The sequence below is a fragment of the Mesoplodon bidens genome, assembly GCF_964165515.1.
Source record: "Mesoplodon bidens genome assembly, chromosome: X".
Lineage (NCBI taxonomy): Eukaryota > Metazoa > Chordata > Mammalia > Artiodactyla > Ziphiidae > Mesoplodon > Mesoplodon bidens.
In genome coordinates, this window is record NC_138163.1 from 116,538,243 (window position 1) to 116,563,571 (window position 25,329).

The window sequence follows — 25,329 nt, forward strand, 5'->3', positions numbered from 1 at the left end:
TATCACATTAGTATGATAAATTTGTCACGACTATTGAACCAATATTGATACCTTACTAGTAGCAAAAGTCCATACTTCATTCAGTTTTCCTTCGTTTTTTTCCTAATGTCCTTTTTCTGGACCAAGATCCCACCCACAATAGCACATTGCATTTAGACATCACTTCTCTTAGGCTCCTCTAGACTGTGACAGTTTATCAGACTTTCCTTATTTTTGATGATCTTGACAATTTGGGGGAGTATTTGTCAAGTATTTTGCAGAAGGTCCCCTCTATTGGGATGTCTTTGATATTTTTCTCATGATTAGACTGGCATTATGGGTTCTTAAGAGGAAGGCCTCAGGAATAAAGTGCCATTTTCATCACATTATATCAAGGGCACACTATCAACATGACTTAACAACTGATGATATCACCTTGTTCACCTACCTAAGGTAGTGTTTGTCAAGTTTCTCCACTGTACAGTTACTCTTTCCTCCTCCTTTCCATACAGTACCCTTTGGAAAGAAGTCACTATGTTCAGCCCACACTTAAGGGGTGGGGAGTTATGCCCCACCTCCTTGAGGGTGGAGTAGCTATATAAATTATTTGGAATTATTCTCTACTTAAGAGTTTTCTATTCTCTCTGATTTATTTATTCATTCAGTCACTTATATATAGTAATGTAGACTCACGGGTATTTATTTTATACTTTGGGTTATAATACAGTATTAGGTTTATTTTCCCACTCATGTTGTTCCCTTGCTGTTAGAGTCTTGTTGCCTTTAAGCCCTCTCAGAAGATAGAGCTTAGAAAATGTCTGTATACTAGCCCATGTACCCATATATATCTATAATTATTTATACATCTGTCCATTTGTATCTATATTAAGATACACATGAGTCATACTGATGTCTCCAACTCTGATCTAGTATCACGTTGATTCATTCTAGCCTTCCCCCCTGCTTACCTCTGTGAGAAAATTGGCTCCAACTATCCGTATACTTATTTACTCAATCCCAGTATACATGTATATTGATTTCAGATTGTTAGCCCATACTCTTCTGAGAACCTTACCAACTAGAATACAGTATCTATATACAGTTCCTTTTTTCTTTAGTCTTGCAGTATCCACTCATTTCCAGAGTTACTTAGGTCAGCACTCCTTTTCCCCATACTCATCATTGATGTTATTTCATACGTTTGTAAACAGCTAAATTTTTTTTTTTTGTCATAGTCTGCATTCCATCCTGGGATACCTAGATCTCTGAACTGATTTTTTATTTGCATACGTTAAGGTTCACTCTTTGTTCTCTAATGTTCTATGGGATTTAAAAAATGCATATTGTCTCATATCCATCATTACAATATAATAAAGATAGTTTTACTATCCTAAAAAATCCCCTGTACTTCATTTGTTCAACCACTTCCCCCCACCCGACAAAAAAACGTCTAGAAACTACTGGCCTGTTTTTTGTCTCTGTTGTTGTCTTTTCCAGAATATCTTACAAATGGAATCATATAGTATGTAGCATTTTCAGACTGGCCTCTTTTGCTTAGCAATATGCATTTAAGGTTCATCCATGTTATCCCGTGAATTAGGAGCTGATAGTTTATTACTTTTTATTGCTGAATAGTATTCCATTGTATGTATGTACCACAGATTATTTATTCACTCACCTATTAAAGGCATCTTGGTTTTTGGTAAGGTAATTATGGATAATGCTGCTGTAAGCATTTATGTGCAGTTATTTGTGTTGACATTAAGTTTTCAATTCAATTGGATAAACAGGAGCACAATTTCTGGGTTGTATCAGAAAAAATGTTTAGCTTTTTAAGAAACCGCTAAACTGTTTCCAAAATAGCTGCACCATTTTGCATTTTCAACATCAATGTGTGAGAGATCCAAATGCATCCTTGCTAGCCTTTCAGTAGGTGTGCACTGGTAAAAAATTGTTGTTTTAACTTGCATTTCCTTAATGCCAAATTGTGTTGTGCATCTTTTCATATGTCTATTTATCATCTGTCTATCTTCTTTTGTGAGATATTTGTTGTCCACTTTTAAAATAAGGTAATGTATTATTTTTGTAGAACATCTGTAATAACACAAACTGGGAGGCTTACAACAAAAGGAGTTTATTCTCTCACAGTTATGAAGGCCAGAAGTCTGAAATCAAGCTGTCAAAAGAGTTGGTTCCTTCTGGAGGCTCTAAGGGAAGATCCATTTCCAGACCTTTCTCCTACCTTCTGGTAACTACCCAGCAATTCCTGGATGTTCCTTGGCTTGTAAATACATCTCTCCAATCTCTGCCTACACCTCCATATTCACATGCCTTTCCCTTCTATGTCTGTGTCTCAATTCTTCCTCTGTCTTTCTCTTATGGGACCTGTCCTTGGGTAGATCATCCTTAATCCAGGATGATCACATCTTGAGATCTTTAACTTAATTACATATACAAATACTTTTTCCAAATAAGGTCACATTCATAGGTTTCAACAGTCTCTTTTTAGAGATACCATTTAAATCACTACTGGTTCCTTGTTTTATTATTGTTGAGTTTTAAGAGTTCTTTGTACATTCAAATACAAGTCATTTATCAGATATGTGATTTGCAAATATTTTCTCTCAATTTGTGGCTTAGTTTTTCATTCTCTTGACAGTATCTTTCACAGAGCAAAACTTTTTAATTTTAATAAAGTCCAACTTATAAGCTTTTTTCTTTTATAGATTGTGCTTTTGCTATTGTATCTAAAACTCATCACCACATCCAAAGTCATAGATTTTCTCCTGTATTTTCTTCCAGAAGTTACATAGTTTTGCAGTTTACATTTAGATATATACTCTATTTTGAGTTAATTTTTGTGTAAGGTGTGAGGTTTGTGACTAAGTTCATTTTTTCCCATATGAACATCCATTGCTCTAGCACTCCTTGGTGAAAAAAATTATTTTTCACTTATTGATATTTGCCTTTGCACCGTTGTCAAAAGTTAGTTGACTATATTTGTGTGGGACTATTTCTGGGCTCTCAATTCTCTGGTTCAATGACCTATTTGTCTGTTCTTTCACCAATACTATGCTGTCTTGATTACTACAGCTTTATTTTAAGCCTTGAAATAGGGTACTGTGAGTCTTCAAACTTCATTCTTCTTTTTCAACATTGTGTTGGCTCTTCTAGGACCTTTGCCACTCCATATAAATATTAGAATCAATTTTTTTTTTATATCTACAAAGAAGTTGCTGGGATTTTGATTGGGACTGCATTAAGTATAGATTAAGTTAGAAATAATTCACATCTTAATAATGGTGAGTCTATCAATTCATTAACAGAGAATATTTCTCCATTTATTTAGATCCTCTTGGTAAGTGTTTTGTAGTTTTCCACAAATCGATATGGTATATATTTTGTTAGATTTATATTTAAGTATTTCATTTTTTTGCATTGGTAAATGTTTTTGCTTTTATAAACTTCTAATTTCAATTGTTAATTGCTGGTATATGGTAAAGCAATTATACTGTTATTAGTTCCAGGAGGCTTTCTTTATAGATTCTTTGTGGTTTTCTACATAGACAATCATTTCCTCTGCAAAGAATATATAATTTTAATGTATCCCTTTCCTATCTGTAAACCTTTTTTTTTTTTTGCGGTACGTGGGCCTCTCACTGTTGTGGCCTCTCCCGTTGCGGGGCACAGGATGCGGACGCACAGGCTCAGTGGCCATGGCTCACGGGCCTAGCCACTCCGCGGCATGTGGGATCTTCCCGGACCGGGGCACGAACCCGTGTCCCCCGCATCGGCAGGTGGACTCTCAACCACTGCGCCACCAGGGAAGCCCTCTGTATACCTTTTATCTATTTGTTATTGTTTGTCTTGCACTGGATAGGACTTCCATCATGATATTGAACTGGAGTAATGAGAGGACATCTTTGTTTCATTTCCAGTCTTAGGGGGAAAGCATTCACTCCCTCATTATTAGGTATAAAGTTAGCTATAGGTTTTATGTACTCTTTATCAGGTTACAGAAATTCCCTTCTAAACCTACTTTTTAAAGTTTTTATCCTAAATGGGTATTAAAATTTTCAAATTATTTTTCTACATCTATTGGTATGATAACATTTTTCTTATTCAGTCTATTATCTGATGAAATCACTAATTGATTTATAACTGTTATATTAGGCTTGAATTCTGGAAATGAGCCCTACTTGGTAATAATGTATTACTCCTTTTACATACAGCTGAATTCCATTTGCTATTATTTGTTAAGGATTTTTTTGTCTATGTTCATAAGAGATATTTGTCTGTAGTTTTCTTCTCCAGTAATATCTTTATCTGGCTTTGGGCTTAGGGTGATGCTGGCCTCATAAAAAAAACTGAGAGTGCTTCTCTCTTCTTCTATTTTCTGAAAAAGATTGCAGATGATTTGTATTATTTCATCCTTAAATATTTAATGGAATTCATCAATGAAACTATCTGGGCCTAAAGATTCCTTTATTTAGAAGGTTTTTAACTATTAATTACATTTCTTTCATAGGCGTAAGGCTCTTCAGACTATCTATTTCAATTTAAATAAGTTTAGGTAGTTTGTGACTTTCAAGGAGCTAATCCATTTCATCTTTATCAAATTTGTAGACACAGAGCTGTTCATAACATTCCATTTTGATAAAAATCCTTTTAATGTCTCTGGGATCCGGAGTGGTGATCCCTCTTTTATTCCTGATATTGGTAGCTGATGTCTTCTCTATTTTCTTTCTTGGTTATCCTGGCTAGTGACTTACCAAATTTACTGATGTCACTGAGGATTTTACAGATTTTCTCTATTGTTTTCCTATTTTAAAATTTCATTTATTTATAATTATTTTTTATTATTTCCTTTCTTCTGCTCATTTTACGTTTAATTTGCTCTTTTTTCTCTAGTTTCCTAAGGTGGGCTCTTAGGTTATTTGCATCAGAGCTTTCTTTCTTTTCTAATATTTGCATTTAATCCTCTAAATTTCTCTCTAGGCAGTAGTTTAGTAGCAATCCACAAATTCTGGTAATCTGTATTTTCATTTTCACTTATTTCAAGAAATTTTTAGATTTCAAGAGAAATTTTAATTTTAAAGAAGAAATTTTTGATATAAATTTTAAAGAAGAAATCTTTGATTTATGGGTTGTTTATAAGTGTATTGTTTAAGTTATAAATATTTGGGAACTTTCCAGATATATTTCTGTTATTGATTTCTAATGTCTGCTGTGATCTGAGAACATACTTTGTATGATTTGTATACTTTGAAATTTGTTAAGGTGTGTTTAATGGTGTTTTATGGACAGAGATATGGATGAAAATGTGGTGTAAACAGTAGGCCCTTATTAGTTATCTATTTTATGTATAGTAGTGTGTATACTGTATAGCACAGGGAACTCTACTCAATACTCTGTAATGGTCTATATGGGAAAAGAATCTAAAAAAGAGTGGATACATGTATATGTATAACAGATTCACTTTGTTGTAGACCTGAAACTAACACAACATTGTAAATCAACTATACTCCAATAAAAATTGTTTAACAATTTTAAAAAAGAAAAAGAAAATGTGGTCTAGCTTGGTGAATGTCACATGTGAGCTTGAGAAGAATGTATATTCTGCTGTTGTTGTTGGATGGAGTAGTGTATAATGTCAATTAGGTCAAGCTGATTGTTAGGATTGCTCATGCCATCTATATATCTGTAATGATGTTCTGACTTCTTCATCTATCAATTACTGACACAGAAGTGTTGATGCCTGCAACTATGACTGTATATTTCTTCTTTCAGTTCAATCAGTTTTTGCCTCATGTATTGTGATGCTCTGTTGTTAGGTGCATATATGTTTGAGGTTGTAATACCTTCTTGGATAATTGATCCTTTTATTATTACATAATGTCTCTTCACATCCCTGATATTATTCCTTGTTCTGAAATCTGCTTTGGCTGAAATTTATATAGCTACTTTAGCTTTCTTTGACTGCTGTTATCATGGTATATCTGTCCCTATCCCTCTACTTTTTTTTAAGCAGTCTACTCTGAAGTGCATTTTGTTGAATTCAAAGGTGAAATGCCTAACTGAGATATAAGAAATTAAAATAAAGTTAGACAAGCATGCATCATGAGACAAACCAGTGATGAGTCCCATTCAAACAAAATCAGAGCAGATACTAGTTCATACCACAGCCCCCATGAATGTGTTTCTATTTAATAGAACTGTACATTAACAGTAGCAACACAATGGCCACATGAGACCATAAGTGCACTTGAACTTTTAGTTAGTTCTGGCTAGGTTCTGACAAGTCTACCATTCTTTTTTCACCAGCCAAGTAAACAGAAGAATTTATCTGTTAATGTCAGAAACCTTAAAGTTCTTTTTATTCAGCTGAAGATGACCACAAGTAAGGGTGCAATTTCTAGCTTCCTGCTTCCTCAATACAGATTTGCCTAACAGGTTAATTTCAGCACAACAGAAGGTGTCATCTGGCTGGCTGCACCATGTACTGGTGAAAGGAAAAAGTTTAACGTGCTTTGTGCTCAGGTTGCTAAGCTTCTTGGCTGGCCCTGTCTTCCCCTCCACCTTGGTTCTCAGCATTCTGAGACTTGGTCAGCTGAAGATAAAAGAAATCTACCAGACAGTTTAGAGGTATGTTCTTAACAAGATAATCCATCACATCATCTAAAGACTCCTTCTTTTTCTGTAGCTGACTCTTGCTTGAGTGCTTTAGTTCAATTACAATATAGATTTATTCCAATTACAGTAAGCTGGTTATGTGTCTACCATGTATGTGAATTTTCCTTGCTCTCGTTTTAATTAATAGACATTATTTTTAGAGCAGCTTTAGACTTACAGAAATATTGAGCTGAAAGCACTAGTACCCATATACCCCCACCCTGACACACACACACACAGTTTTCCCTATTACTGACATCTTGCATTAAGTGTGGTACATTTGTTACAATTAATAAACTAATATTAATATATTATCATTAACTAAAGTCCATAGTTTACATTAGGGTCACTCTCTGTGTTGTATAGACCTTATAGATTTTGACAGATGCATAATGTTATGTATCCACCATTACAGTATCACATAGAAGAGTTTCACTGTACTAAAATCCCTCATCCTTTTGCTTTTAACCTATCAGAGTCTTGATACACAAATGGGTTTCTCATAGATAGCATATAGTTGGGTCTTTTTTAATTTATTTTTTATCCACTGTGACAATTTCTGCCTTCTAACTCGTGTATTTAGAGTATTCACATTTAAAGTGATTATTGATATATCAATAGTTTTACTAAAATCTACTATTTGTGTAACTGTTTTCTATTTGTTGCATTTGCTCTTTTTTATATCCTTTTTTTATGCTCTCTGGTATTAACTGAGCATTTTATATGACTATTTTATCTCTTTTCTTGATATATCATTCATACTTTTCTTTAACCTCTTCACTGGTTTTCTTAGGGTTTACAATACATATTTCTAAATAATCTTAGTCCACCTTCAAGTAATACCATATTGTTTCACATGTAGTGCCGATTCTTTATAACAGAGGATTTCTAATTCCTTCCTGTCTCTTGTGACATTGCGCTCATTTATTTTACTTGTCCGTGTGCTACAATCACCTAGTCCATTGTTACTATTGCTGCTTAAAACAAACATTTTTAAATTAATTAAGAATGACAAAAGTTAAAGATTTCATTTCATCTCCATTTATTCCTTCTCTGATGCTTTTCCTTTTTTATACTCATCTGAGTTTCTGACCTATATCATATTCTTTCCATATAATGAATTTATTTTAACATTTCTTGCACAGTAGATCTACTATGAGGCCTATGAGGCAATGAATTGACTCACGGTTTTTTTGTCTGTTTGTTTGACTGAGAAAGTCTTTATTTCCCCTTCTCTCTCTCTCTCTTTTTTTAAAAATTTTGTTGGGTACAGAATTCTAGTTGATAATTTTCCTTTCAACATTTTAAGGATTTCACTTCACTCTCTTCTTGCTTGCATGTTTTCTGATGAGAAGTTTGCTATAATCTTTATTTTTCTTCCTCTTTAGGAAACGTGTCTCTCCCCGCCCCCAACTTTCTTCAAAATGTTGTCTTTGCCTTTGGTTTTCTGCAATGTGAATACGATATGCCCAGGTATAGTTTGTTTGTTTGTTTTGGTATTTATCTTCGTGTTCTCTGAGCTGTCTGGATCTATGCTTTGGTGTCTGTCACTAATGTTAGAAAGTCCTTGGCCTATTGTTTCAAATGTATTTCTACCCCCATTCTTCTCTGTCTGGCATTGGAATTATCTGTATATTACACCTTTTGATATTGTCCCATGGTTTTTGGATGTTCTGTTAATTATTTTGTTCTTTGTTTCTCTTTTTGATTCAATTGAGGAGGTGCAATTCACCTGTCTTCAGATTTACTAACTGTTTCCTCACATGTGTCACATCTACTAATGAGCCTGTCAAAGGTATTTTTTCAATTCTTTTACTGTATTTTTGATTTCTAGCATTTAGTTTTGATTCTTTCTTATAGTTTCCTTCTCTCTAATAACATTACTTATTTAGTCTTGCATGTTGTCTATTTTTCCTATTAGAGTTCTTAAAATAGTACTCAAATTTATTTAAATTCCTTGTCTGGAAATTTCAAAATCTGTAAAGTAAAAACCTAACAATTCTAACTGGATCAATATTTACCACTAACTATTATGTTTAACCTCTGACTATTGATGATTGTTGATTCTGAGTGTCAGGTATATTGGGTTCATTTTACTCTTCTCTGTATGGTTGTATACCATTAATAATTTCTCTAGTGAAAATGTTCATTATAAATATCATATCTTTATACCACATTTTCTTTCTCCAATAATCTGTTGATGAGAAATTGCTAAACGCATTTTAATAGGTGTGCTGACCTTCATACAGAGACCAAATAATGACACCCGAAGAAAAAAAATCACTTGAGCTAGGCTCACTTACGTAGAGGCATCTATCCTAAATAAATTCATGGCATATCCAATACAGCAGTGAGTAAAGAGGCTGACTTCGAGAAATGCAAAGATATTATAACTACAAAAAATTTTCAACTGGAATTTCTCTATATTAATAGATTAGAGGATAAAATGTATTTGATCATGCCCAGGGGTGTAGAAAAAGCCTTTGAAAAACTACTTAACACCATGGTAAAAAGCCTTTAGTAAAATAACATTTGAAGAGAATTTTCATTTCCTAAAATCTACAGCAAACTTAGATAAATGTGAAATGTCAGAAGTATTCCCATCAAAGTCAGGACAAAGACACAGATATTATGGTACTGTATCTACTGTTTAAAAGTGGACTGGAATACATAACTAGAGGAATAAGAATATTGAAATAAATAAGAGGAAGGAATATTGAAAAGACAGAGATAATAAATGGCAACAATATAACACTCTAATTAGAAAATCCCAAGGAACCAGTGCACAAAATACTCAAATGAACAAGAGACTCCAAAAGCTGTTGTATATAAGATTACTATACCAAAATCAGGAGCCTAGCCACACAAAATCAATAGCTAATTAGAATAATTAATAGAAAATACTCCCATAACAACAGCAGCAACATCCAAAACTTACCTAAAAGGAAACTTAACAAAAATGTACATGATCTTTTTGTAGGCAACTATAAAAATGTACTGATAGGAAAAGAAATCCCAAATAAATAAAGAAGTACACGATGTTTATTCATGGGGAAAAGAATATTGTAAATATGCCAATTCTCCTTAAATTATTTACAGATTTACTACCTGGTATGGACTGAATTGTGCCCTCCCCACTCCCCACAAATTCATATGCTGAAGCCCTAATCCACCACTGTTACTGTATTTGGAAACAGGGTCTTTAGGGAGGTTATTAAGGTTAAATGAAGTCGTAAGGGTGGGGCGCTAATCCAATAAGGCTGAAGTCCTTACAGGAAGAGGAATTGACACCAGATATCATTCTCTTTCTGTGTATTTACAGAGAAGAGTCCCTGTGAGGAGACAGCAAAAAGCCAGGAGGAGAGCTCTTACCAGAAATTGAGTCGGCCAGCACCTCTATCGGGAACTACTAGCCTCTAGAACTGTGAGAAAATAAATTTCTGTTGTTAAGACATCCAGCCTCTGGTATTTTGCTACGGCAGCCTGAGCATGCTAATACACTGCCTCATATGTAGTTTCCAAGATGGCTACCAGACTTAGACTGCTGTTTACTAAACTCGATCCTGGAGAAACTATAAAAGGGAGAATGAAAGAACAATACCAGCAACAACAAAACAAAATAAATGAGAACCCCCTGGGAGAGACTACGTCCGTGTTGAACTAGAACCTGACTGTGGGCAGGTAGGGGGATGCCCTGAATTCGAGACAGGTCTGTAGCCTGCAAGAGAGGCAGATGACAGGACTGATTAGAGGAAAGCCTTTAAACTTGAGCCCTTGATTCTTCGACTGTGCTCTGGGACCATGAATCTCTACTGCTTCACTGAAGGAACCTGAGGCAGCATTTCAGAGCCCGCATGCCAGGAGCATGGGACACCAAAGATTGGGCTGGTTGTGGCAGTATGGTCCACAGGCTGTGAAATAACCATCTGAAACTTTGTTAGTGGATGGCGACTGGCCTTTTTAAATGATCATCTTAATAGACTATCACACACGGACTCAAAGAGAAAAGCAAGTAACACAGTACTTGTACAAAAGGACAGAAATTCATTTCTGAACTTCTGGGCAATGCCCCTGATGTCAACAAAGAGAGACCACAGTGAGAACTGTCAGGCTAAGGCGCCCCTTCACTAACTCCTCTGGGATTCTGTGGGGCATGGTTGGGGACAGGGATGGATTCATACCAGAGAAGGAAGGAATCGCAGGCCCTGCCAGCAGTCAACGTGACGACCTTGAGTGAGACCTGACGGGCTCCAAACCACAGAAGAGAGTCTCGCCTCCTTTCCCCTCAGCTCATCTTACCTGCAGCAGCCGTCTCTGGGAAGCTCCAGGCAGAAGTGTCCAGATGAGATGTGCCTGCGCTTCACACCAGCATCTCAGGGAGTTGACGTCTTTGATGTGCGGCCTTGGCCTCAGGTCAGCAGACGGGAGGTAGCCCAGCACCTACAGGGAGTCAAGAGAAGACACTGAAGGAGGACTGAGAGCACCATCCACCATAGAAGAGGGGGCCCCAAAGAGCCCTCACCTTCAGTCTCGGGGGACCCAGGCATGGCTGTGAGGCTCAGGCCCCCAGATACTTCCGGCTGGGGGTGCCGACAGAAATGAGAGTCAAGGTGTGATGCCTGCTGACTCAGCTCAGCAGAGGGAAAAGTCCCAGGACCTGCCAAGAGTCAATGAAAGGCCCTCGTGCCAGGCCTGCGGGAAGCTCCCCTGGAACCACCCTCCGACCCCCTTCCCGTCCCGCCCCGCCCCGCCCCGGCCCCAGCCCCAGCACCCCCATGCTGTGCTCCTGGAGCCCAGATGCGCATGACCGGATGTGACGTCCTCCTACACACGCGGTGGGGGCAACGCCATTGTTGAGAGCTGCCGTCCGGTGAGGGTGAGCCGCAGGAGGAATCCCACGTCTCTTCAGGTGTCAAAGTGTGAGGTAACCCCAGTTAGAAGTGTGGGGACATGCCCACCGACACCCCCAATCCCCTTTCCCTCCGAAAAGAGGCGGCCACACAGGCCCCACCCACCCCACCCCTGCTCTCGGCCCGAGAGGCTCGGGCCTGGCCGTTAGGCCCAAAGTCCATCCGCTTCCCCCGCGGGGTCTCGGGCAAGGAAGGCCTCGCTCTGAGGCTGGTGGACTCTGGCTCACCTCAGTTGAGGGAGCGTCCCAGGCCCTGTGGAGTGAAGGACGGGACCCCTGTGGGGACCGAGGGGCTCCACACCCCAAAATGGCGGCCACGCAGACCCCGCCCCTGATGTCGGCCTGGGAGCCTCCGGGCAGGTCTAAAGACTGAGGGGCTCCCTCAGTGCGAACGCGGACGGACGGACGGACGCGGGAGACCCAGGGAGGAGGGGGCCTTGTTCTGAGGGGCTGGCCGCAGGTCAGCAGAGGGAGGATTTCCAGGGCACGGGAGGAGTCAGGGTGAGGACCGTCCTCCCCGTCGCAAGGGCACCTCAGAACCCCTCCCCTGTTGTCAGCCGCTTCCTTCTGGCCACACGCGGAGAAGGGAGGGCTGCTGTCTGAGAGGGGAGGTGCAGGCCAGCAGAAGGCGCGTCCCTAAGCACTGCCAAGAGTCAGCCCAAGCCCTTGAGTGAGGGCCAGTGGGGCCGCCAGCCACAGGGCCTCGACCTGTCTGCCGCACGCTGCAGGCTTGGTAAAACTCTGCCACGTGCGGCCGCCTGGTCACCCTCACTGCCTCCTAGTGAGACTCAGGGAGGTGCCGGCACTGGTGCGAGCAGATGGCCCTCGGGGCAAGAGAGGAGCTCCAGGCTGCACCGGCCGTCCAGGGAGGACCCCGAGTGAGGACTAAGGGAGTCACCCACCCCGAAGAGAAGGGACCAGAGAGAACATGGCCTGTCCCCTCCTGTCAACCCTTAAACTCCCAAGAAAGGACTGTCAGGCCGAGCCTGCCCGTAATTTCCTCTGCCAGGTCCAAGGGAGGTTAGAGCTTTGTTCTGAAGGGGCAGCCACGAGGCAGCAGAAGGGAGGGTCCCAGGGCCCTTCGGTGGTGGGCTGAACGCTCCCTCCTTTCCTCCTCCTGGGTGTCACGGAAGATGGTGGTGTCAACTTCAGAGCAGCAGAGGGCATGGGGGGGGGGGAGTCTTGCCGACAACTGTCATCCTGACTCTGAATGGGAACCGCGGGGACCTACCTCCCCTGCCAGCCCCCACTGTCACCCCCGTACCGCCCAGGCAGGGCTGGCTGGCTGTTCCCCAAGGCTCACTCGACCGTCCTCCACAGGGCTCTCAGGGGACAGGCTGAGCAGGAGAACAGGAGCCCTGTGGGTCCTCGGGCAGTGCCCTCAAGGACCCTGCAGAGGTGGCCTTGGTTAAAGCCAGGGAGGACTCTCCCCGCTGAAGGTGCTCACAGCATCTCCTTGTCCCTCCCCCAGGTGCCCTCGTTGCCTGCCTTCCTGCCCACACTCCCACCTGCTGGCCCTGACCTGTGTCATCATGCCTCGGGGCCGGAAGAGCAAGCGCCGTGCCCAGGAGAAACGCTGCCAGGCCCGGGGGGAGACTCAGAGTCTCAAGGGTGCCCAGGCCACTGAGGCGGTGGCGGTGGCAGAGATAGAAGAGTCACCCTCCTCCCCCGCTTCTGTTTCTCGGGGTACTCCCCCGAGCTCCCCTGCTGCTGGCACTCGCCAGGAGCCTCAGGGAGCCCCAGCCACGAGCTCTCGTGCTGCAGGGGTTTCATGCCCAGGATCTGAAGAGGGTGCCCAGAGCCAAGACGAGAAAAGTGCAAGTACCGCCCAGGCAGCACCTTCCGTTCACAGCACTTACAGAAATCCTCTGACCAGGGAAGAAGGCAAGTTGGTGCAGTTCCTGCTGGAGAAGTACAAGACGAAGGAGCCCATCCTGAAGGCAGCAATGCTGAAGGCTGTCAACAGGAAGTACAAGAAGCACTTCCCTGAGATCCTCAGGAGCGTCTCTGAGTGCATGGAGCTGGTCTTTGGCCTCCAGCTGAAGGAACTCGACCTCACAAGTCACTCCTACATCCTCATCAGAAAGCTGGCCGTCCCCAGCGAGGGAAGTCTGAGTGATGAGTCGGGGATGCCCACGTCCGGTCTCCTGATGAGTGTCCTGGGCATGATCTTCACGAATGGCAACTGTGCCACCGAGGAGGAGCTCTGGGAATTCTTCAGTGCGTTGGGTTTGTATGCTGGGAGTAGCCACTTCATCTTTGGGGACCCCACGAGGCTCATCATAGATTTCCTGCGGCAGAATTACCTGACGTACCGCCAGGTGCCCAACAGCGATCCTCCGTGCTGTGAGTTCCTGTGGGGCCCGAGAGCCGATGCTGAAACCATCAAGATGGAAGTGCTGGAGTTTATGGCCAAGAGGATTCATACCGTCCCCAGTGCCTTCCCAGATCTCTATGAGGAGGCTCTGAAAGATGAGGAAGAGAGAGCGAGAGTGAGAGCCGCGGCCAGGGCTGCAGCTGTTGCTGAGGGCAGGGCACCTTCCAGGGCCAAGGCCCGCAGCTCCTCTCACATGTAGGGAGGGAGGCCGCGGGCAGACTGCTCACTTTGTTTTGGAAGAGAGCAGTCAGGCTCCTAAATAGTGCAGAGTAGTGGGGGTGGAGGGAACAAAATATAGATCTCATTTATCTTCCTGTTTTACACTAGTAACTTCTATATATTATTTATTGATTTATTTAGGTTTTTTCAAATGTTTTTTCTTGTAATAGATAGTGTGTTTTCTTAAGAATACGAAGACGTGAATGACATTGCTTGCATACTTATTGCTGTTTAAAGAGTTCTAAAGTTACAGTTTTGGTATATATAAAAGAAATTCATGAACCATCTATATTTTCTGTAGGATCCAGAAGTAGAAAACATGGCAGTGCAATAGAGATTTTCATGGAAATGTGAAAGGCGACCACAGAAAATATTTAGAAACAAAAAATGGAGAAAACACAGTAAAAGGTATTTAATCCGTGGTTTGCCTTATTTCTTTGAAACTTTCTTTTGGTAGAAATAAAAGATACTTTGACTGATTTAGCTCATTTGTGAGTATTTGTTTCTTTTGTCTTGGTGCACTGCATATTCTCTGCTACCTACTGGATTAAAAATAAACTCTGATGGGAGGGTGGTATTTTGGGGGTTCATAATAATCATATCATAACTGCTATTCATCAAAAACCCAATATTTCTTTTTTTTTTTAATTTATTTATTTATTTTTTTAATTTGTTTCTGCTTTATAACAAAGTGAATCAGTCATACATATACATCTGTTCCCACATCCCTTCCCTCATGCATCTCCCTCCCTCCCACCCTCCCCATCCCACCCCTCCAGGCGGTCACAAAGCACCGAGCTGATCTCCCTGTGCTCTGTGGCTGCTTCCCACTATCTATCTACCTTACGTTTGGTAGTGTATATATGTCCATGCCTCTCTTTCGCTTTGTCACAGCTTACCCTTCCCCCTCCCCATATCCTCAAGTCCATTCTCAAGTAGGTCTGTGTCTTTATTCCCGTTTTGCCCCTAGGTTCTTCATGACATTTTTTTTTAATTCCGTATATATGTGTTAGCATACGGTATTTGTCTTTCTCTTTCTGACTTACTTCACTCTGTATGACAGACTCTAGGTCTATCCACCTCATTACAAATAGCTCAGTTTCGTTTCTTTTTATGGCTGAGTAATATTCCATTGTATATATGTGCCACATCTTCTTTATCCATTCATCCGATGATGGACACTTAGGTTGTTTCCATCTCCGGGCTATTGTAAATAGGGCTGCTATGAACATTTTGGTACATGTCTCTTTTTGAATTATGGTTTTCTCAGGGTATATGCCTAGTAGTGGGATTGCTGGGTCATATGGTAGTTCTATTTGTAGTTTTTTAAGGAACCTCCATACTGTTCTCCATAGCGGCTGTACCAATTCACATTCCCACCAGCAGTGCAAGAGTGTTCCCTTTTCTCCACACCCTCTCCAGCATTTATTGTTTCTAGATTTTTTGATGATGGCCATTCTGACTGGTGTGAGATGATATCTCATTGTAGTTTTGATTTGCATTTCTCTAATGAGTAAAGATGTTGAGCATCCTTTCATGTGTTTGTTGGCAGTCTGTATATCTTCTGTGGAGAAATGTCTATTTAGGTCTTCTGCCCATTTTTGGATTGGGTTGTTTGTTTTTTTGTTATTGAGCTGCATGAGCTGCTTATAAATTTTGGAGATTAATCCTTTGTCAGTTGCTTCATTTGCAAATATTTTCTCCCATTCTGAGGGTTGTCTTTTGGTCTTGTTTATGGTTTCCTTTGCTGTGCAAAAGCTTTTAAGTTTCATTAGGTCCCATGTGTTTATTTTTGTCTTTATTTCCATTTCTCTAGGAGGTGGGTCAAAAAGGATCTTGCTGTGATTTATGTCATAGAGTGTTCTGCCTATGTTTTCCTCTAAGAGTTTGATAGTGTCTGGCCTTACATTTAGGTCTTTAATCCATTTTGAGCTTATTTTTGTGTATGGTGTTAGGGAGTGATCTAATCTCATACTTTTACATGTCTCTATCCAGTTTTCCCAGCACCACTTATTGAAGAGACTGTCCTTTCTCCACTGTACATTCCTGGCTCCTTTATCAAAGATAAGGTGACCATATGTCCGTGGGTTTAACTCTGGGCTTTCTATCCTGTTCCATTGATCTATCTTTCTGTTTTTGTGCCAGTACCATACTGTCTTGATTACTGTAGCTTTGTAGTATAGTCTGAAGTCAGGGAGCCTGATTCCTCCAGCTCCATTTTTCGTTCTCAAGATTGCTTTGGCTATTCGGGGTCTTTTGTGTTTCCATACAAATTGTGAAATTTTTTGTTCTAGTTCTGTGAAAAATGCGAGTGGTAGTTTGATAGGGATTGCATTGAATCTGTAGATTGCTTTGGGTAGTAGAGTCATTTTCATAATGTTGATTCTTCCAATCCAAGAACATGGTACATCTCTCCATCTATTTGTATCATCTTTTATTTCTTTCATCAGTGTCTTATAATTTTCTGCATACAGGTCTTTTGTCTCCTTAGGTAGGTTTATTCCTAGATATTTTATTCTTTTTGTTGCAATGGTAAATGGGAGTGTTTCCTTGATTTCACTTTCAGATTTTTCATCATTAGTATATAGGAATGCCAGAGATTTCTGTGCATTAATTTTGTATCCTGCTACTTTACCAAATTCATTGATTAGCTCTAGTAGTTTTCTGGTAGCATCTTTAGGATTCTCTATGTATAGTATCATGTCATCTGCAAACAGTGACAGCTTTACTTCTTCTTTTCCAATTTGGAATCCTTTTATTTCCTTTTCTTCTCTGATTGCTGTGGCCAAAACTTCCAAAACTAGGTTGAGTAAGAGTGCTGAGAGTGGGCAACCTTGTCTTGTTCCTGATCTTAGTGGAAATGGTTTCAGTTTTTCACCATTGAGGACGATGCTGGCTGTGGGTCTGTCATATATGGCCTTTATTATGTTGAGGAAAGTTCCCTCTATGCCTACTTTCTGCAGGGTTTTTATCATAAATGGGTGTTGAATTTTGTCGAAAGCTTTCTCTGCATTTATTGAGATGATCATATGGTTTTTCTCCTTCAATTTGTTAATATGGTGTATCACGTTGATTGATTTGCGTATATTGAAGAATCCTTGCATTCCTGGAATAAACCCCACTTGATCATGGTGTATGATCCTTTTAATGTGCTGTTGGATTCTGTTTGCTAGTATTTTGTTGAGGATTTTTGCATCTATGTTCATCAGTGATATTGGCCTGTAGTTTTCTTTCTTTGTGACATCCTTGTCTGGTTTTGGTATCAAGGTGATGGTGGACTCGTAGAATGAGTTTGGGAGTGTTCCTCCCTCTGCTATATTTTGGAAGAGTTTGAGAAGGATAGGTGTTAGCTCTTCTCTAAATGCTTGATAGAATTCGCCTGTGAAGCCATCTGGTCCTGGGCTTTTGTTTGTTGGAAGGTTTTTTATCACAGTTTCAATTTCAGTGCTTGTGATTGGTCTGTTCATATTTTCTATTTCTTCCTGGTTCAGTCTCGGCAGGTTGTGCATTTCTAAGAATTTGTCCATTTCTTCCAGGTTGTCCATTTTATTGGCATAGAGTTGCTTATAGTAATCTCTCATGATCTTTTGTATTTCTGCAGTGTCAGTTGTTACTTCTCCTTTTTCATTTCTAATTCTATTGATTTGAGTCTTCTCCGTTTTTTTCTTGATGAGTCTGGCTAATGGTTTATCAATTTTGTTTATCTTCTCAAAGAACCAGCTTTTAGTTTTATTGATCTTTGCTATCGTTTCCTTCATTTCTTTTTCATTTATTTCTGATCTGATTTTTATGATTTCTTTCCTTCTGCTAACTTTGGGATGTTTTTGTTCTTCTTTCTCTAATTGCTTTAGGTGCAAGGTTAGGTTGTTTATTCGAGATGTTTCCTGTTTCTTAAGGTGGGATTGTATTGCTATAAACTTCCCTCTTAGAACTGCTTTTGCTGCATCCCATAGATTTTGGTTCGTCGTGTCTCCATTGTCATTTGTTTCTAGGTATTTTTTAATTTCCTCTTTGATTTCTTCAGTGATCACTTCGTTATTAAGTAGTGTATTGTTTAGCCTCCATGTGTTTGTATTTTTTACAGCTCTTTTCCTGTAATTGATACCTAGTCTCATAGCATTGTGGTCGGAAAAGATACTTGATACAATTTCAATTTTCTTAAATTTACCAACGCTTGATTTGTGACCCAAGATATGATCTATCCTGGAGAATGTTCCATGAGCACTTGAGAAAAATGTGTATTCTGTTGTTTTTGGATGGAATGTCCTATAAATATCAATTAAGTCCATCTTGTTTAATGTATCATTTAAAGCTTGTGTTTCCTTATTGATTTTCATTTTGGATGATCTGTCCATTGGTGAAAGTGGGGTGTTAAAGTCCCCTACTATGATTGTGTTACTGTCGATTTCCCCTTTTATGGCTGTTAGTATTTGCCTTATGTATTGAGGTGCTCCTATGTTGGGTGCATAAATATTTACAATTGTTATATCTTCTTCTTGGATTGATCCCTTGATCATTAGGTAGTGACCTTCTTTGTCTCTTCTAGTAGTCTTAATTTTAAAGTCTATTTTGTCTGATATGAGAATTGCTACTCCAGCTTTCTTTTGATTTCCATTTGCATGGAATATCTTTTTCCATCCCCTTACTTTCAGTCTGTATGTGTCTCTAGGTCTGAAGTGGGTCTCTTGTAGACAGCATATATATGGGTCTTGTTTTTGTATCCATTCAGCCAATCTATATCTTTTGGTGGGAGCATTTAGTCCATTTACATTTAAGGTAATTATCGATATGTATGTTCCTATTCCCATTTTCTTAATTGTTTTGGGTTCGTTATTGTAGGTCTTTTCCTTCTGTTGTGTTTCTTGCCTAGAGAAGTTCCTTTAGCATTTGTTGTAAAGCTGGTTTGTTGGTGCTGAACTCTCTCAGCTTTTGCTTGTCTGTAAACGTTTTAATTTCTCCATCAAATCTGAATGAGATCCTTGCTGGGTAGAGTAATCTTGGTTGCAGGTTTTTCTCCTTCATCACTTTAATTATGTCCTGCCACTCCCTTCTGGCTTGTAGAGTTTCTGCTGAGAGATCAGCTGTTATCCTGATGGGGATTCCCTTGTGTGTTATTTGTTGTTTTTGCCTTGCTGCTTTTAATATGATTTCTTTGTGTTTAATTTTTGACAGTTTGATTAATATGTGTCTTGGCGTATTTCTCCTTGGATTTATTCTGTATGGCACTCTCTGTGCTTCCTGGACTTGATTAACTATTTCCTTTCCCATATTAGGGAAGTTTTCAACTATAATCTCTTCAAATATTATCTCAGTCCCTTTCTTTTTCTCTTCTTCTTCTGGAACCCCTATAATTCGAATGTTGGTGTGTTTAATGTTGTCCCAGAGGTCTCTGAGACTGTCCTCTGTTCTTTTCATTCTTTTTTCTTTATTTTGCTCTGCAGCAGTTATTTCCACTATTTTATCTTCCACCTCACTTATCCGTTCTTCTGCCTCAGTTATTCTGCTATTGATCCCATCTAGAGTATTTTTCATTTCATTTATTGTGTTTTTAATCGGTGCTTGATTCATCTTTAGTTCTTCTAGGTCCTTGTTAACTGTTTCTTGCATTTTGTCTATTCTATTTCCAAGATTTTGGATCTGGGAAATAGAATCTTGGATCATCTTTACCATCATTATTCTGAATTCTTTTTCAGGTAGACTGCCTATTACCTCTTCATTTGTTAGATCTGGTGGGTTTTTATCTTGCTGCTTCTCCTGCTGTGTGTTTTTCTGTCTTCTCATTTTGCTTATGTTACTGTGTTTGGGGTCTCCTTTTTGCAGGCTGCCGGTTCATAGTTCCCGTTGTTTTTGGTGTCTGTCCCCAGTGGCTAAGGTTGGTTTAGTGGGTTGTGTAGGCTTCCTGGTGGAGGGGACTAGTGCCTGTGTTCTGGTGGTTGAGGCTGGATCTTGTCTTTCTGGTGGGCAGGTCCACGTCTGGTGGTGTGTTTTGGGGTGTCTGCGGACTTTTTATGAGTTTAGGCCACCTCTCTGCTAATGGGTGGCGTTGTGTTCCTGTCTTGCTAGTTGTTTGGCATAGGGTGTCCAGCACTGTAGCTTGCTGGTCGTTGAGTGAAGCTGGGTGCTGGTGTTGAGATGGAGATCTCTGGAAGATTTTTGCCGTTTGATATTATGTGGAGCTGGGAGGTCTCTTGTGGACCAGTGTCCTGAAGTTGGCTCTCCCACCTCAGAGGCACAGCACTGACTCCGGGCTCCTCAATTTGGGATGATGTGTTGTCTATTTATGTATTCCACAGATGCAGGGTACATCAAGTTGATTGTGGAGCTTTAATCCGCTGCTTCTGAGGCTGCTGGGAGAGGTTTCCCTTTCTCTTCTTTGTTCTCACAGCTCCTGGGTCTCAGCTTTGGATTTGGCCCCGCCTCTGCGTGTAGGTCGCCGGAGGGCGTCTGTTCTTCGCTCAGACAGGACAGGGTTAAAGGAGCAGCCGCTTCGGGGACTCTGGCTCACTCAGGCCGGGCGGGAGGGAGGGGCACGGAGTGCGGGGCGAGCCTGCAGCGGCAGAGGTCGGCGTGACGTTGCACCAGCCCGAGGCGCACCGTGCGTTCTCCCAGGGAAGCCGCCCCTGGATCCCGGGACCCCGGCAGTGGCGGGCTGCACAGGCTCCCGGAAGGGCGGTGTGGGCAGTGACCTGCGCTCGCACACAGGCTTCTTGGCGGTGGCAGCAGCAGCCCCAGCGTCCCACGCCCGTCACTGGGCTCCGCGCTTTCAGTCGCGACTCGCGCCCGTCTGTGGAGCCCCTTTAAGCAGCGCTCTTAATCCCCTCTCCTCACGCACCAGGAAACCAAGAGGGAAGAAAAAGTCTCTTGCCTCTTCGGCAGCTCCAGAGTTTTCCCGGACTCCCTGCCGGCTAGCTGTGGCACATTAGCCCCCTTCATGCTGAGTTCTCGCCGCCAGCCCCAGTCCTCTCTCTGCGCTCTGACCGAAGCCCGAGCCTCAGCTCCCAGCGCTGCGCGCCCCGGCGGGCGAGCAGACAAGCCTCTCGGGCTGGTGAGTGCCGCTCGGCACCGATCCTCTGTGTGGGGATCTCTCCGCTTTGCCCTACCCAGGTATGTGGGGGAGTTTCTTGCCTTTTGGGAGGTCTGGGGTCTTCTGCCAGCGTTCAGTAGGTGTTCTGTAGGAGTTGTTCCACGTGTAGCTGTATTTCTGGTGTATCCGTGGGGAGGAAGGTGATCTCCGCGTCTTACTCTTCCGCCATCTTACCCGGAAGTCCAATATTTCTTAATGAGTATGCCACTGCTTTCCATGTAGTACATAACATTCCAGCATTCATGCAGGATAGGATTTAGCAGACTCCCTTTATAGGTGAATAACTTGCAAATTTCTCAAGTTCACAAGACTGATTAAGGGACCTTGCTGGGTCTAGTCCCCTGGTCTGGAATCGTCTAGAGCCTACACTCTTCCACTCCTCCCAGCCTAAGCCAGACCTTACGTCTTTTAATTCATTTTTCTTCTCACCACTCCAAAATTTATCTCATGGGATAAAAGGGGCCCTGTTCCCAAAGCACTGTTGTGGAATACAGTAATAGTAACGCTGAATAAGTGAATGGTATGAATAAAAAAAATTATTTTGGTGACAATGGGGTCTTCTACATATGCAACGTCAGATACCCTGAAAAGATCAGCATCTCCTCATTTACTCTTCAAGTTTCTCAGGGACATAAAAGCCTTGGTTTAAGAGCTGTGTCCTCAGGTCAGTGGAGGGAGGAGGCCCAGCCTCTGAGAGTTACTCAAGGTGAGGACCTTAGAACAGAAGGGGGCCCCACAAGGTATACCCTGCTTTCTCCCTTCTGTGGCCATGCGCAGAGCTGTCTGTCTGAAGGTACCCCTTCTCCTCCTCCGGGGCAAGGGTGGAGAGGTTCTCAGGGAGGTGAGTTCCTTGGTCTTGGGGCAGCATCTCCAATTCTGCCCAGGTCGGAGATCCTAACAGGCCTTAATTTGCTTCAGGGTGAGGACACTGGGTGCTGATGAGTGGACTCCCCATAACAAAGGGGGACCACACAGAGGCCCCCTGGCAGGGGTAGCCAGGGAATAGGTCCCTTACCTCCCCTTCTGGTGTCTCAGGAAGGTGAAAGCCTTGGCCTGAGGCTGGCAGACAGACAGTAGGGAGGGTGGAGTCCCATATGCTACCTGAAGTCAAGGTAAGAAACCTGAGTTAGGACTGAGGGGCCACTGACTCCAGAAGAGTGGGGCCTTGTAAAATCCTGCTCCTCAGAAGACCCCAACAGCTTCGGACAGATCTGGTTCATCCTGACTTCCAATTCAGAATTTCCAAGAAGGTAATGCCTTTGTTCTGAGGAGCACAGCTTCAGGGGAGTGGAGGGTGGAGGCCTGGGTCTGGTCAGGCCTCACGATGAGGACCCTGAATGAGGAGCAAGAGGACCACTCACTCCAGAACAGAGGAGAATGCAGAGTCCCACCCCTGACGTCAGCCCCAGGAGGCCCAGGACAAAGCTTTCTGGCTGACGTGCCCCCTCTTTCCACTGGGGGTGGTCTCAGGGAGGCGAGGGCCTTGGTCTATGGGGACCAGCCTCACTCAGTAGAGACTGGAAATCTAGTGTCTCTAAATGGGGATAGAGGGACTCCACGTAGAACACAGCCCTGCCACTGGACGCCTCCCCTTGGCAAAGCCAGGAATGTTGGCATGATGCGCCCCACACCTTTCCTTTTAGAGCGTCTCAGGTAGATGAGGCACTTGGTCTCAGGGGCCAGCCTCAGGTGAGCACAGGGAGGAATTCCAGGTCATGCCAAGAGCCAAGCACAGGACCATGAGGACTGAGGGAACCACCCAAATCATAAAAGTGGGGACGCCACAGAATCCCTCCCCTACTGTCGGCCATGAGTGACCACAGGCAGTCATGCCCACGTGAGGAAACCCTCACATCCTCCTAGGTGGTCTCATGGAATTAAAGGCTGCAGTATGAGAGCACAGGCCTCTCTAGGTCACGGGAAGAGTCAGCGTAAGGGCTCTGAGCGAGGACCAAGGGGAACGCCCAACTGAAAAGAGAGAGGAACACATGCACAGCCCCACCACCCTCTCAGCCCTGGGAAGCCCCAGGCAGGGGCAGTTCCATGTGTCACCGACTTGCTTCCAGCTCCGGAGGACTCGGGTCAGTAGAGGGAAGAGTCCCAGATCCTGACAGACTGAGGACTACTGAGGTCACAGACCCCAGCAGAGTGGAGCCCGGAGAATCCTGCCCTCTGCTGTTAGTCCTCAGAAGCCCCTGAGAAATAGCTGTGGCTACACGTGGCCTACTCTGACTTCTACTTCTGGGGACTCAGGGTGGTGAGGACTTTGCTCTGAGGCTGGCTGACTCAGCATAGGGGAAATTTCCAGGTTGTGCTAGGAGTTGGGGTGAGGACCTAAGGCTGGAGTGGAGCGTGAAAACCATAACAATGGGGGCAGCACATCATCTCTCCCCTGCTGTCAGTCCTGGGAGACGCCTGGATAGATGTCAGGCCGAGCAGAGGCAACCCTTAACTCCTCCCGGGGTGACAGAGAAGTGAGCACAGTAATAGGTGAAGAGAGGGAGAAATTATAGGTCTTCCCAGGAGTCAAACTGAGGAGGCTGCATGAGGACTGGTGCGGCCGACCATCATAAGGCCTGGGTTTGCCTGCCACAGCTTTCTGCCTTCAGAGACCACAGGTAGATGTGGGAAATCAGGCTACCCTCACCTTCTTCTATTGGGTCTCAGAGAGCTGTGGGCCTTTCTATGAGCACATGTCCTCAGGTAAAGAGAGAGGAGCCACAGGCCTTCCCAGGAGTCAAACTGAGAACCCTGAGTGACGACTAAGGGGAACATGCCCCACCCCCTGAGCTGTGGGGACGACAAAGAGTCTAGCCTTGCCCCTGCTTTCAGCACTTGAAGGCTCAGGACAGGGCAGTCGGGCCGAGGCTCCTTTACATCAGGTCTAAGGGAGGTGAGATCCTCAGCCTGAAGGTAAAGCCATTAGAGGGCAGAAGGGTGGGTCCCAGGCCCTACGTGAAGCCAACTGAGAGCAGTGAATAGGGACTGAGGACCCAGTGATCCCAGGAGAGAAAGGACTCCACAGAGCTGTCAGCACTGGGTTCCCCCTGTCAGGGCGGTGAGCTGGGGCACCCCTCACTTCCTCCTCATGGGTCCCCGGGACCACCGAGGTGTCAACGGCAGAGCAACAGAGGGGAGGAGGCCCAGGCCCTGGCTGCCGTCCATCTAAAGATCCTGAAGATGAACTGAGCGGACTCCCCGCCCTAGAACACGGAAGGTCCCACTGGCAGCCCCTTCTGTCACCCCAGTGACACTCAGGTAGGCTGGCTGGCTGTGCCCCAAGGCTCACCCGACCGTCCTCCACAGGGCTCTCAGGGGACAGGCTGAGCAGGAGAACAGGAGCCCTGTGGGTCCTCGGGCAGTGCCCTCAAGGACCCTGCAGAGGCGGCCTTGGTTAAAGCCAGGGAGGACTCTCCCCGCTGAAGGTGCTCACAGCATCTCCTTGTCCCTCCCCCAGGTGCCCTCGTTGCCTGCCTTCCTGCCCACACTCCCGCCTGCTGGCCCTGACCTGTGTCATCATGCCTCGGGGCCGGAAGAGCAAGCGCCGTGCCCAGGAGAAACGCCGCCAGGCCCGGGAGGAGACTCAGAGTCTCAAGGGTGCCCAGGCCACTGAGGCGGCGGCGGTGGCAAAGATAGAAGAGTCGCCCTCCTCCCCCACTTCTGTTTCTCGGGGTACTCCCCCGAGCTCCCCTGCTGCTGGCACTCGCCAGGAGCCTCAGGGAGGCCCAGCCACGAGCTCTCGTGCTGCAGGGGTTTCATGCCCAGGATCTGAAGAGGGTGCCCAGAGCCAAGGTGAGGATAGCGAGTCACAGATGAGCGGGCCTGCCCCATCCTGGACGGTTCGCCTTTCCCTCCCCTACCTGGACACTGGTGTTTGCAGCATGCCCAGAGATCCTCCCTCTCGTGGTCAAGGACCACTGCTAGGTTTCCAGCCATACCTGGACCAAGCAAGACAAAACCGCCAGCACAGGTTGACGCAGGCGCACCAAGACCTAAAAGGTGACTCAAGGTAACCCCGGGTTCATTATGCCTCATTTGTAATAACTTAGCATTGCAGCTTTTGCTTCCCCGCCCCACCCCATGGGTTCT

At 43.6% G+C, this 25,329-nt stretch overlaps 1 protein-coding gene across 1 annotated transcript in view; it reads left to right on the forward strand.

Annotated features, from left to right (window-relative positions):
- Positions 1-25,329, forward strand: part of LOC308609472 (uncharacterized protein) — a gene marked incomplete at both ends in the record, with an annotated part of 62,309 nt that overhangs the window by 20,473 nt on the left and 16,507 nt on the right. Inside the window, 6 exon segments of the mRNA XM_081223123.1 lie at positions 6,433-6,624; positions 10,957-11,064; positions 13,093-14,132; positions 22,018-22,081; positions 22,478-22,893; positions 24,698-25,249. Of these exon segments, the coding sequence (XP_081079249.1) occupies positions 6,433-6,624; positions 10,957-11,064; positions 13,093-14,132; positions 22,018-22,081; positions 22,478-22,893; positions 24,698-25,249 (2,372 nt within the window).